General features: G+C 52.1%; 1 protein-coding gene across 4 annotated transcripts in view; it reads right to left on the reverse strand.

The window, feature by feature from the left end:
* The window catches only part of LOC145339235 (natural resistance-associated macrophage protein 2-like), a 56,055-nt gene that overhangs the window by 30,430 nt on the left and 10,989 nt on the right, over positions 1-14,636 (reverse strand). For all 4 annotated transcript variants that reach the window (XR_013886009.1, XM_080183634.1, XM_080183633.1 and 1 more), the window contains 5 exons: positions 7,132-7,256; positions 5,438-5,560; positions 3,038-3,157; positions 2,389-2,495; positions 1,446-1,516 (listed from right to left, as the gene is read on the reverse strand). Coding sequence is in view for 3 of the 4 variants with exons in the window: in XM_080183634.1 (XP_080039760.1) it covers positions 1,446-1,516; positions 2,389-2,495; positions 3,038-3,157; positions 5,438-5,560; positions 7,132-7,256 (546 nt within the window). In the remaining variant the exon portion in view is untranslated. The remainder of the gene's footprint in view (positions 1-1,445; positions 1,517-2,388; positions 2,496-3,037; positions 3,158-5,437; positions 5,561-7,131; positions 7,257-14,636) is intronic.

The following is a 14,636-nucleotide window of genomic DNA, read 5'->3' on the forward strand; positions in this document are numbered from 1 at the left end:
ACTAAGGGACAATTTAGCATGGCCAATCCACCGAACCTACACATCTTTGGACACTAAGGGACAATTTAGCATGGCCAATCCACCTAACCTACACATCTTTGGACACTAAGGGACAATTTAGCATGACCAATCCACCTAACCTACACATCTTTGGACACTAAGGGGCAATTTAGCATGACCAATCCACCTAACCTACACATCTTTGGACACTAAGGGGCAATTTAGCCTGGCCAATCCACTTAACCTGCACATCTTTGGACACTAAGGGGCAATTTAGCATGGCCAATCCCCCTAACCTGCACATCTTTGGACACTAAGGGGCAATTTAGCCTGGCCAATCCACTTAACCTACACATCTTTGGACACTAAGGGGCAATTTAGCATGGCCAATCCACCTAACCTGCTACACAGAGAAACACACAAAGTTCAGACTGGGTCTTACCTGGTCTAATCGAAACACTCTGGGTTTCACATTCTCAGGGCACAAAATAACCAACTTTGCTGGAGGCACGTAGTGAATTAAGTGACCAGCTGTCTCTGTAAACCACACAGGCACCAAGTGCACAATGCCCCCCATCCCCACCTGGGCTAAAATGTGAGCAACCACTGACGGGGATGGGACAATTTCAGTTGATGATGCTACCAGGCTGATTCCTGGGATGGCAGGTCTCTCATATGAGGAGAGACTAAGTCGGTTAGGATTATATTCACTGGAGTTTAGAAGAGTGAGAGGGGATCTCATAGAAACTTATAAAATTCTAACAGGGTTAGACAGGGTAGATTCAGAAAGAATGTTCCCCATGGTAGGGGGAATCCAGAACTAGGGGGTTATAGTTTGAGGATAAGGGGTAAACCTTTTAGGACTGAGGTGAGGAGAAATTTCTTCACCCAGAGGGTGGGGAATGTGTGGAATTCACTCCCATAGAAAGTAGTTGAGGCCAAAATGTTGTGTGATTTCAGGAAGAAATTAGATATCGCTCTTGGGGCTAAAGGGATCGAGGGATATGGGGGGGAGGGGGGAATCAGGATATTGAATTGGATGATCAGCCATGATCATAATGAATGGCAGTGCAGGATTGAAGGGCCGAATGGCCTCCTCCTGCTTCTAGTTTCTATGTTTCAATGTGATTTAAACCCAAAACCCCAAAGCGTGAGCCTGGGCCTCTGGATTACTAGTCCAGAGACAGTACAACTTGGCCACTTTCTTCCTAGCTTGTGTGGGGACGACCATATGGGTGAGGTGTTGGTTGGTCGTACGAGTTATAACGCAGCAATGCCAAGACCCAGCATTTTCAGGACGGTGACGCTGGGCAGAGGGAGGGGCAGGCAAGGATTGGACAGTCCAAGAAATCGAAAACAGAATCATTCTGGGGAAACGCTGCTTGGGCACTAGCTTGGGTTGATTGAGGGAACTTTCTGTTGGCATTGAGCTATATCGCACTTACCGTATTTATCCAAGAACAGGAAGAAAAAAGTGTCGACAATTGTTATTAACACTCCGCCCCACAGGGGAATCCTAAAGAATAAAGGAAAGGTGGTTAGAGAAACATTTTAATTCTCTTAGAATGCACACTGCCCCACAGGATACTCACTTCTGCACTTGAAGTAGCAGCACAGTGGCACAGTGGTTAGCACTGCTGCTTCACAGCACCAGGGACACAGGTTCAATTTCCAGCTTGGGCCACTACTGTGTGGAGTTTGCACATTCTCCCCATGTCTGCGTGGGTTTCCTCCTACAATCCAAAGATGTGCAGGTTAGGTGGATTGGCCATGCTAAATTACCCCTCAGTGTCCAAAGATGTGCAGGTTAGGTGGATTGACCATGCTAAATTACTCCTAAGTGTCAAGAGGATTACAGTGTAAATACATGGGGTTACAGGACTGACTATTTTTGGTGCGGGACAATTTAGCATGGCCAATCCCCCTAACCTGCACATCTTTGGACACAAAGGGGCAATTTAGCATGGCCAATCCACCCAACCTGCACATCTTTGGACACTAAGGGACAATTTAGCATGGCCAATCCACCTAACCTACACATCTTTGGACACAAAGGGGCAATTTAGCATGGCCAATCCACCTAACCTGCACATCTTTGGACTGAGAGAGAAAACCGGAGCACCTGGAGGAAACCCATGCAGACACGGGGAGAACATGCAAACTCCACACAGACTGCGACCCAAGGCTGGAATTGATTCCGGGTCCCTGACGCTGTGAGGCAGCAGTGCTAACCACTGTGCCACCGTGCTGCCCCTCCCAATATTCACATCCAGTATTTACTGAGCCATCATGACCTAAAGAGTGAGCACAGGAAGTGGGAACAGTGAAATCAGATGGGCAGAATGTGACAATCAGTAATGCAGGGAATGCAAAGCCATTATACTTTACCTTCCAACAGACAGCAGGCTAATGGCAATCGCTGATCCAATCACTTCCTGCATGTCCGAGCCAATGATGGCCAGTTCCACCATCAGCCACAGTACGATCCTGGGGCCCTGAAACAACGACAGCATAAAAGTCACGAGCGAACAGGGAATTGGCCTGGTTAATAACAAGACCATAAGATATAGGAGCAAAATTAGGCCATTCGGCCCATCGAGTATGATCCACCATGGCTGATAAATTTCTCAACCACATTCTCCTGGTCTTTCCCCATAACCTGTGCTCCTCCTACTAAGAAAGAACCTATCTACCTCTGTCTTAAATACACTCAGTGACCTGGCCCCCTCTGTGGCAAGGAGTTCCACAGATTCTCCACCCTCTGGCTGAAGAAATTCCCCCTCATCTTAGTTCTAAAGGGTCATCCCTTTATTCTGAGGTTGTGCCCTCAGAGCCTAGTCTCTCCCTCTAATGGAAACATCTTCCCCACGTCCACTCTATCCAGGCCTTTCAGGCGACGGACCAAGTACTGGAAAAGGAAATTTGAATAGATAGGTGCTTGATGGCTGGTGCAGATATGATGGGCCAAAGGGCCTCGTTCTGTGCTGCTAAACTCTACAGGCTCTTTTGCAGCTATGTTTATACAGCCGGTACGTACCTTGGGATACTGCCTGCGACAGACCTCAGCAAGCTGCATGCCGGTTACGACCCCCAATCTGGCTGATAGCCTCTGTAAAACTAGGCCCAGAATGGTGGCCAATAGCAACACCCAGAGTATCTGGAAAGCAACAGTGATTGAAAGCAAGACAAATTTACTCAAATACTGTCACAAAACCTCGAAAAATGCAGTTGAAACATGTTTGCGGTCACACTACCACTTTGTTATTCTGACAGTCAGGGTGATGTGTATAAATGAACTAAAGGACCATTTAATGGCCGCTCAATACTGGAACTGTGTTCACCATGGACATGTTTTGGAACATGTGACCTTCCCTGGCAATGACTAACTCACCTCACGGTGACACAATGATTAGCACTGCTGCCTCATAGTGCCAGGGACCTGGGTTCAATTCCCGCCTTGGGTCACTGTCTGTGTGGAGTCTGCACATTCTGCTCAACTCTTGCGAATGCTTTTGCACTGATGTGCTGGGCTGTTCCATCATTGGGGATATTTGTGGAGCTTCTTCTTCCAGTGAGCTGTCTAATTGTCCACCACCATTCACCACTGGATATGGAAGGATTGCGGAGCTTAGATCTGATCCATAGATTGTGGGATCACTTCGATCTGTCTCTGCACAGTTTTGGTCCCCTTATTTGAGGAAAGATGTAGTGGCATTGGAGGCAGTTCAGAGGAGGTTCACCAGATTGATTCCAGAGATAAGGGGTTTGTCGTATGGAGAGAGATTGAACAGTTTAGGCCAACACTGTCTGGAATTTAGAAAAATGAGGGGATGTCAAATTGAGGTACACAAGATGATAAAAGGTCTGGATAAAGTGGACGTGGGGTGGATGCTTCCTCTTGTGGGACATTCTAGGATGATGGGCCTTAGGATAAGGGGTAGTAAATTTAAACCAGAGTTGAGGAGAAACTCCTTCTCCCAAAGGGTTGTGAATCTGTGGAATTCGCTCCCCCAAAGCGCAGTGGATGCTGGGACAGTGAGTACATTTAAGGAGGAGTTAGACAGATTTTTAATTGGTAATGGGTTGAAGGGTTATGGGGAGAAGGCAGGAAAATGGGGATAAGGTGCATATCAGCCATGGCGGAGCTGACTCGATGGGCCAAATGGCCTAATTCTGCTCCTACATCTTATGAACTCTGACATGCTTATGCTGTTTGGCACACAGGTAGTCCTGTGTTGTAGCTTCACCAGGTTGAAACCTCATTTTGAGGTGTGCCTGGTGCTGCTCCTGACATGCCCTCCTGCACTCTCCATTGAAGCAGGGATTGATCCCCTGGCTTGGTGGTAATGGACAAGAGTCAGGGGCACTTTCTATTGATTCCTATTCATGGACAGACAGATTTTCTGACAGGAAGTAGTTCTGCTCTCAGGAAACAAATTTCCCCATTCTCCGAGGCAGACTATGTAAATAAGATGGTTCCAATACAGCGAGATTGAACCTCCAGGGCATTATTAATCCCTGCACACTGAGCCCAGGGCTTTGGGAAGAAGATAAACAGAATCCCTGCAGTGCAGAAAAGGCCATTCAGCCCATTGAGATTATACCGACTCTCTGACAGAGTATCTTCCACAAGCCCTCTCCATAACCCCCTACATTTAGCATGGCCAATCCACACAACCTGCACATCTTTAGACACTAAGGGACAATTTAGCATGGCCAATCCCCCTAACCTGCACATCTTTGGACACTAAGGGACAATTTAGCATGGCCAATCCACCCTAACCTACACATCTTTGGACACTAAGGGACAATTTAGCATGGCCAATCCACCTAACCTGCACATCTTTGGACACTAAGGGACAATTTAACATGGCCAATCCACCTAACCTGCACATCTTTGGACACTAAGGGACAATTTAGCATGGTCAATCCACCCTAACCTACACATCTTTGGACACTAAGGGACAATTTAACATGGCCAATCCACCTAACCTGCACATCTTTGGACACTAAGGGGCAACTTACCATGGCCAATCCACCCTAACCTGCACATCTTTGGACACTAAGGGGCAATTTAGCATGGCCAATCCACCCTAACCTACACATCTTTGGACACTAAGGAGCAACTTAGCATGGACAATCCACCCTAACCTGCACATCTTTGGACACTAAGGGGCAATTTAGCATGGCCAATCCACCCTAACCTACACATCTTTGGACACTAAGGGGCAATTTAGCATGGCCAATCCACCTAACCTACACACTGTTGGAACATCTGGAGGAAACCCATGCAGGCATGGGGGAGAAAGTGTAAACTTCACACAGACAGTGACCCAAGGCCACGATTGGAACCAGGAGCTGAAGATCAGACCATTTATTGTGCACAGATTGTTGTACAAGTGAGAACCACTTACATACTGGGGAATGAAGAATGTACCTTAAATCCTGCCACAGCTCCTGACTGAAGGTCAGATTCAATGTTCCCTGGGTCCAGGTAGGCAATACTCATCAGAAAACCAGGTCCTGTAAAGGCCCAGAGCTTCCGGAAGCTAAATCGAGTCTGTGGGCAAAAACGAAAGAGCAGTCACTTAAGACAAAAGAGATACCTGGGTATCTGACACTGCCCTCATCAAATACCCCCAGGACAGGTACAGCACGGGGTTAGATACAGAGTAAAGCTCCCTCTACACTGTCCCCCCATCAAACACTCCCAGGACAGGTACAGCACGGGGTTAGATACAGAGTAAAGCTCCCTCTACACTGTCCCCCATCAAACACTCCCAGGACAGGTACAGTACGGGGTTAGATACAGAGTAAAGCTCCCTCTACACTGTCCCCCATCAAACACTCCCAGGACAGGGACAGCATGGGGTTAGATACAGAGTAAAGCTCCCTCTACACTGTCCCCCATCAAACACTCCCAGGACAGGTACAGCATGGGGTTAGATACAGAGTAAAGCTCCCTCTACACTGTCCCCCATCAAACACTCCCAGGACAGGTACAGCACGGGGTTAGATACAGAGTAAAGCTCCCTCTACACTGTCCCCCATCAAACACTCCCAGGACAGGGACAGCACGGGGTTAGATACAGAGTAAAGCTCCCTCTACACTGTCCCCCCCATCAAACACTCCCAGGACAGGTACAGCACGGGGTTAGATACAGAGTAAAGCTCCCTCTACACTGTCCCCCATCAAACACTCCCAGGACAGGTACAGCACGGGGTTAGATACAGAGTAAAGCTCCCTCTACACTGTCCCCATCAAACACTCCCAGGACAGGTACAGCATGGGGTTAGATACAGAGTAAAGCTCCCTCTACACTGTCCCCCCATCAAACACTCCCAGGACAAGTACAGCACGGGGTTAGATACAGAGTAAAGCTCCCTCTACACTGTCCCCCATCAAACACTCCCAGGACAGGTACAGCACGGGGTTAGATACAGAGTAAAGCTCCCTCTACACTGTCTCAGGAAACATTTTTTGGAATTCTTTGCTATTGTATGAGGATGCTGTTTGTTGCCCAACTCTGCAACTGCATGGGATGGATTGGGAATTGAATAATTTATTGCCCATGTGTTGTGTTGCTCCTGTAGCCTGTAAGGTGCTAGGGTCAAAGTATTGGAATTGGGATGCTTTCTCCACAGTGATGCCTTTCTTGCAGTGTTCACAGCTGGTGCAGAGGGTGGGCTGCTTCTTTGTTAAGAGGTGAAAGGTGCCACCGCCTTTCATTTTGTGCCCATCTTGAACCGAAGGTTGTGCAGTTACCATGAATGTCATACCCGTACCATGTATGTATCAGTGGGTGAATGGGCTGGGTGAGGATGGTGGTGGGGGGGGGGCTGTTAGCTGGGAAAGAGACGGGAAGTGTGTGCTATTTTCTCAATGAAGCGTTGGTGTTCCATTTTCCGAAGTGGAGCACCGTGCCAGAAAAGCTTGATTCACCAGGCTGTGCGAACGCGTGTGTGGCCTGAATCGCCGTGCCGTGAAGCTGTGATGTGCTGCAGTGAGCGGCGTTCGGGGACGGGGCAGAGTGTACAGCACTGTGGTGTGAGGATTTAACTGAGAGTGATTGCTGTTGTGGGAAGGTGTTCTCCCCTCTGCTCCCACACTGCCAACAGGCACAAACTCACCGATCCGCTGTTTGGGATGGGGATCTTTTCCTCATCATTGCTGTCAAAGGAGAATTCCAACGGCAGGAAGGATCCGAATGAATTGATTCGGCTGGAGCCTGTGTCAATCATTTTGGACGCCTTGTCTGGAAAGAGTTTCAAGTGTATCACAATACAAAGAGGCAGAAAAGATCTTCACATTCTCCCTGTGACACTACCCCCTCCGTCCCCCTGTGACACTATCCCCTCCATCCCCCTGTGACACTATCCCCTCCATCTCCCTGTGACACTATCCCCTCCATCTCCCTGTGACACTACCCCCTCCATCCCCCTGTGACACTACCCCCTCCATCTCCCTGTGACACTACCCCCTCCATCCCCCTGTGACACTACCCCCTCCATCCCCCTGTGACACTACCCCCTCCATCCCCCTGTGACACTATCCCCTCCATCCCCCTGTGACACTACCCCCTCCATCTCCCTGTGACACTATCCCCTCCATCCCCCTGTGACACTACCCCCTCCATCCCCCTGTGACACTACCCCCTCCATCCCCCTGTGACACTACCCCCTCCATCTCCCTGTGACACTACCCCCTCCGTCCCCCTGTGACACTACCCCCTCCGTCCCCCTGTGACACTATCCCCTCCATCTCCCTGTGACACTACCCCCTCCATCCCCCTGTGACACTACCCCCTCCATCCCCCTGTGACACTACCCCCTCCATCTCCCTGTGACACTACCCCCTCCGTCCCCCTGTGACACTACCCCCTCCGTCCCCCTGTGACACTACCCCCTCCATCCCCCTGTGACACTACCCCCTCCATCTCCCTGTGACACTACCCCCTCCATCCCCCTGTGACACTACCCCCTCCATCTCCCTGTGACACTACCCCCTCCATCCCCGTGACACTACCCCCTCCATCTCCCTGTGACACTATCCCCTCCATCCCCCTGTGACACTATCCCCTCCATCCCCGTGACACTACCCCCTCCATCCCCCTGTGACACTACCCCCTCCATCCCCCTGTGACACTATCCCCTCCATCCCCCTGTGACACTATCCCCTCCATCCCCCTGTGACACTACCCCCTCCATCCCCCTGTGACACTATCCCCTCCATCCCCGTGACACTACCCCCTCCATCCCCCTGTGACACTATCCCCTCCATCCCCGTGACACTACCCCCTCCATCCCCCTGTGACACTATCCCCTCCATCTCCCTGTGACACTACCCCCTCCATCCCCGTGACACTACCCCCTCCATCCCCCTGTGACACTACCCCCTCCATCCCCGTGACACTACCCCCTCCATCCCCCTGTGACACTACCCCCTCCATCCCCCTGTGACACTATCCCCTCCATCCCCCTGTGACACTATCCCCTCCATCTCCCTGTGACACTATCCCCTCCATCCCCCTGTGACACTATCCCCTCCATCTCCCTGTGACACTACCCCCTCCATCCCTGTGACACTACCCCCTCCATCCCCCTGTGACACTACCCCCTCCATCCCCGTGACACTACCCCCTCCATCCCCCTGTGACACTACCCCCTCCATCCCCCTGTGACACTACCCCCTCCATCCCCCTGTGACACTATCCCCTCCATCCCCCTGTGACACTACCCCCTCCATCCCCCTGTGACACTACCCCCTCCATCTCCCTGTGACACTACCCCCTCCATCCCCCTGTGACACTACCCCCTCCATCCCCGTGACACTACCCCCTCCATCCCCCTGTGACACTACCCCCTCCATCCCCGTGACACTACCCCCTCCATCCCCCTGTGACACTACCCCCTCCATCCCCCTGTGACACTATCCCCTCCATCCCCCTGTGACACTATCCCCTCCATCCCCCTGTGACACTATCCCCTCCATCTCCCTGTGACACTACCCCCTCCATCTCCCTGTGACACTATCCCCTCCATCTCCCTGTGACACTACCCCCTCCATCCCCGTGACACTACCCCCTCCATCCCCCTGTGACACTACCCCCTCCATCCCCGTGACACTACCCCCTCCATCCCCCTGTGACACTACCCCCTCCATCCCCCTGTGACACTATCCCCTCCATCCCCCTGTGACACTATCCCCTCCATCTCCCTGTGACACTATCCCCTCCATCCCCCTGTGACACTATCCCCTCCATCTCCCTGTGACACTACCCCCTCCATCTCCCTGTGACACTATCCCCTCCATCCCCCTGTGACACTACCCCCTCCATCCCCCTGTGACACTATCCCCTCCATCTCCCTGTGACACTATCCCCTCCATCTCCCTGTGACACTACCCCTTCCATCCCCGTGACACTATCCCCTCCATCCCCCTGTGACACTATCCCCTCCATCTCCCTGTGACACTATCCCCTCCATCCCCCTGTGACACTACCCCCTCCATCCCCCTGTGACACTATCCCCTCCATCCCCCTGTGACACTATCCCCTCCATCTCCCTGTGACACTACCCCCTCCATCTCCCTGTGACACTATCCCCTCCATCCCCCTGTGACACTACCCCCTCCATCCCCCTGTGACACTATCCCCTCCATCTCCCTGTGACACTATCCCCTCCATCTCCCTGTGACACTATCCCCTCCATCTCCCTGTGACACTACCCCTTCCATCCCCGTGACACTATCCCCTCCATCCCCCTGTGACACTATCCCCTCCATCTCCCTGTGACACTATCCCCTCCATCCCCCTGTGACACTATCCCCTCCATCCCCCTGTGACACTATCCCCTCCATCTCCCTGTGACACTATCCCCTCCATCTCCCTGTGACACTATCCCCTCCATCTCCCTGTGACACTACCCCTTCCATCCCCGTGACACTATCCCCTCCATCCCCCTGTGACACTATCCCCTCCATCTCCCTGTGACACTATCCCCTCCATCCCCCTGTGACACTATCCCCTCCATCTCCCTGTGACACTATCCCCTCCATCCCCCTGTGACACTACCCCCTCCATCCCCCTGTGACACTATCCCCTCCATCTCCCTGTGACACTATCCCCTCCATCTCCCTGTGACACTATCCCCTCCATCTCCCTGTGACACTATCCCCTCCATCCCCCTGTGACACTACCCCCTCCATCCCCCTGTGACACTATCCCCTCCATCTCCCTGTGACACTACCCCCTCCATCTCCCTGTGACACTATCCCCTCCATCCCCGTGACACTATCCCCTCCATCCCCCTGTGACACTACCCCCTCCATCCCCGTGACACTACCCCCTCCATCTCCCTGTGACACTACCCCCTCCATCTCCCTGTGACACTATCCCCTCCATCTCCCTGTGACACTACCCCCTCCATCCCCGTGACACTACCCCCTCCATCTCCCTGTGACACTACCCCCTCCATCCCCCTGTGACACTACCCCCTCCATCTCCCTGTGACACTACCCCCTCCATCTCCCTGTGACACTATCCCCTCCATCCCCCTGTGACACTACCCCCTCCATCTCCCTGTGACACTACCCCCTCCATCTCCCTGTGACACTACCCCCTCCATCCCCCTGTGACACTACCCCCTCCATCCCCGTGACACTATCCCCTCCATCTCCCTGTGACACTACCCCCTCCATCTCCCTGTGACACTACCCCCTCCATCCCTGTGACACTACCCCCTCCATCCCCCTGTGACACTACCCCCTCCATCCCCCTGTGACACTACCCCCTCCATCCCCCTGTGACACTATCCACCCCCCCACCCTGCCAAGACCCCGCACCTGGGGGTTCCGCCTCCCCTAACACACAGAGGCCAAAGAGAGAAAGTGAAGGATGTTCAGAGGTACACCAACGCTCACATCCAGCTACAGACTCACACACACACACTCTCTCGCACACACCTCACTCTCACACGCACCTCACTCTCTCACACGCACATCCTCACTCTATTTTGCGCACAAACACCCTCACCTTCTCACGCACAGACCCTCACTCTCTCACGTGTGCAGACCCCCATTCTCTCACACACAAACCTTCACCCTCTCACGCGTGCAGACCCTCACTGTCTCACACACACACCCCCTCACCTCTCTTTCACACACATCCTCACTCTCTCATGTGTGCACACCCTCACTCTCTCACACACACACCCTCACTCTCTCACACACACACCCTCGCTCTCTCACTCGCACACATCCTCGCTCTCTCACTCGCACACATCCTCGCTCTCTCACTCGCACACATCCTCGCTCTCTCACACACACACCCTCAGTCTGTCACGTGCGTACACTCTCACTCTCTCACACACACACCCTCACTCTCTCACTTGCACTCATCCTCACTCTCTCACGCGCGCGCATACTCTCACGCTCTCATACGCATGCAAACCTTCACACTCTTGCGTGCGTGCACACCTCATGTTATTGTGTGCATGCACACCCTCACGCTCTCATATGTGTGCATATCCTCACACTTTCATACACGCACGTACCCTCACTCTCTCGCGTACACACCCCCATTCTCTTGCGTGCACACCCTCACTCTCTTGTGCGCATGCACACCCTCACTCTCTCACAGATACACACCCTCATTCTCTCATGCGTGCACACCATCACTATCTTCCGCACTCACACCATCACTCTTGCATGCGCGCACACCCACACTCTCTCACACACACACCCTCACTCTCTTGTGTACACGCCCTCACTCTCTCGCATACATGCACACCCTCACTTCCTTGCAGGAGCACACCCTCCCTCCCTCATGTGCGGGCACAGCCTCACTCTCACTCATGCACACACACGCTCCCCTCTTGCGTGCGCACCCTCATTCTCATGCTTGTACACCCTCACCTTCACACGCACAGAGCCTCACTCTCTCATGTACATAGACCCCCACTCTCTCATACACAAACCTTCACTTTCTCATGCATGCACACCCTCACTCTCTCACAGACACAGACCCTCATTCTCTCATGCATGCACGCCCTCGCTCTCTCGCGCGCTCACACCATCACTCTTGCACGCACGCACACCCACACTCTCTCACATACACACACCCTCACTCTCTTGGGCGCGCACACCCTCGCGCCCGCACAGACACCCTCACTCTCTCGTGCGCACACCCTCAGTCTCTCGCACGCGTGCACCCTCACTCACATGCAAGCACACCCTAATTCTCTCACACGAGCACACCTTCACACTCTCTCATGCGCACGACCTACCATATATTAAGCTGATCATTTTCTACACCCTATCTGTAACTGTAACTCTACATTCCACACCTTCTCCTTTCCTTCTCCCCTAGGTACTCTCTGAACAGTATGCTTTGTCTGTACAATGCACAACAAACAATACTTTTCACTGTATCCCAATACATATGACAATAATAAATCAAATATTAAGCTGATCTTTCTCTACACTCTATCTGTAACTGTAACACTACATTCTGCACCCTCTCCTTTCCTTCTCCCCTATGTACTCTATGAACGGTATGCTTTGTATAGCGCGCAAGAAACAATACTTTTCACTGTATCCCAATACACGTGACAATAATAAATCAAATCAAATCAAAATTTCACACACATGTTCTTTTCATGATTCTATCTTACATTTTCTCTTCCCCCCACCCCCATGCCCCTGGCCCCGACTGTCAAAGGCACTAACTGTGACCGGGGTTTGTGTTCTGCAGGCATGTACAACTTTCCAGTGAGAGTTAGTGGCCGTTCTTGCTGCCTGTGTGATATCAGTGTGGGCTATCTGTCAGGGAGGGAGGGTGCAAGGGTCAGATCTCTTCAACCATTCTTGTCTATTATCAGTGGTCCTGCACTCAGTGGCAACTGAGGATTGATGGAGGATATCACTTACAGGCACAGATAGAGCTTTCTCTTTCGAAACACCAGCCCGGGAAGGGAGAAGCCAATTCCTCGCTCCCAATATTGACCTATTGCACAATACTTCAAAGACTCCTTCGTTACCTGAACAACAACTTCTTATAAACAGCCTTCACCAAGCTCTGGGAATCTCTGCACTTTCTTCACCATGGAGCCAGTAAGTCCCACCCTGTCAGATATTTGGAAATGATTGTGTGTTGTCATTCAGGGAGTTGTGGAGGGAGGGAATGGGGGAGATGTCTGGATCAGACAGTAATGGTCACAGTGTGTTCCTGTCTGATTGCTACCGACATGGCCTTGATCCGCACTGTGCTGACTCAGCTGATTTAAACTGAAGATTAAACTCAGTCTGCAGTGCACACCATCCGCAGGAGGCACTGCAACAGCTCCATAGGAACAAAAGAAATAGGGTCAGGAGTAGGCCATTTGGCCCATCGAGCCCAGTAATGGCCAATCCACCTAACCTACACATCTTTGGACACTAAGGGGCATTGCTGGCTACGCCAGTATTTGCTGCCCATCCCTAATTGCCCCTTGATAAGGTGGTGGTGAGTCGCTTTCCTGAACCACTGCAGTCCATGTGGTGTAGGTACACCCACTGTGCTGTTAGGGAGGGAGTTCCAGGATTGTTATTGGACATCAGTCAGTCCATGTGGTGTAGGTACACCCACAGTGCTGTTAGGGAGGGAGTTCCAGGATTGTTATTGGACATCAGTCAGTCCATGTGGTGTAGGTACACCCACAGTGCTGTTAGGGAGGGAGTTCCAGGATTGTTATTGGGCATCAGCCAGTCCATGTAGTGTAGGTACACCCACAGTGCTGTTAGGGAGGGAGTTCCAGGATTGTTATTGGACATCAGTCAGTCCGTGTGGTGTAGGTACACCCACAGTGCTGTTAGGGAGGGGGTTCCAGGATTGTTATTGGACATCAGTCAGTCCGTGTGGTGTAGGTACACCCACAGTGCTGTTAGGGAGGGGGTTCCAAGATTGTTATTGGACATCAGTCAGTCCGTGTGGTGTAGGTACACCCACAGTGCTGTTAGGGAGGGATTTTGACCCAGTGACAGTGAAGGAACGGCGATATATTTCCAAGACAGGATGGTGAGTGACTTGGAGGAGAATCTCCAGGTGGGGGTGTTCCCAGGTATCTGCTGCCCTTGTCCTTCTAGATGGAAGTGGTGGTGGGTTTGGAAGGTGCTGCCTAAGGAGCCTTGGTGAGTTGCTGCAGTGCATCTTGTAGATGGTACACACGGCTGTTACTGAGCGTCGGAGGGAGTGTGTGTTTGTGGATGGGGGGGTCAATCAAGTGGGGCTGCTTTCTCTTGAATGGTGTTGAGCTCCTTGAGTGTTGTTGGAGCTGCACCCATCCAGGCAAGTGGGGAGTATTCCATCACACTCCTGACTTGTGCTTTGTAGATGGTGGACAGGCTTTGGGGAGTCAGGAGGTGAGTTACTCTCCGCAGAGGGGGACTGAATATAAAAGTAGGGCGGTCTTGCTGCAGCTGTATAGGGCATTGGTGAGGCCGCAGCTGGAGTACTGTGTGCAGTTTTGGGCACCGCACCTGCGCAAAGATATTTTGGCCTTGGAGGGAGTGCAGAGGAGGTTTACTAAGCTGATACCGGAGTTGAGGGGGTTGAGCTATGAGGAGAGGCTGAATAAACTAGGCTTGTACTCATTAGAGT

The sequence above is a fragment of the Carcharhinus amblyrhynchos genome, unplaced genomic scaffold, assembly GCF_965287045.1.
Source record: "Carcharhinus amblyrhynchos unplaced genomic scaffold, sCarAmb.v2.hapA chromosome_355, whole genome shotgun sequence".
Taxonomy (NCBI): domain Eukaryota; kingdom Metazoa; phylum Chordata; class Chondrichthyes; order Carcharhiniformes; family Carcharhinidae; genus Carcharhinus; species Carcharhinus amblyrhynchos.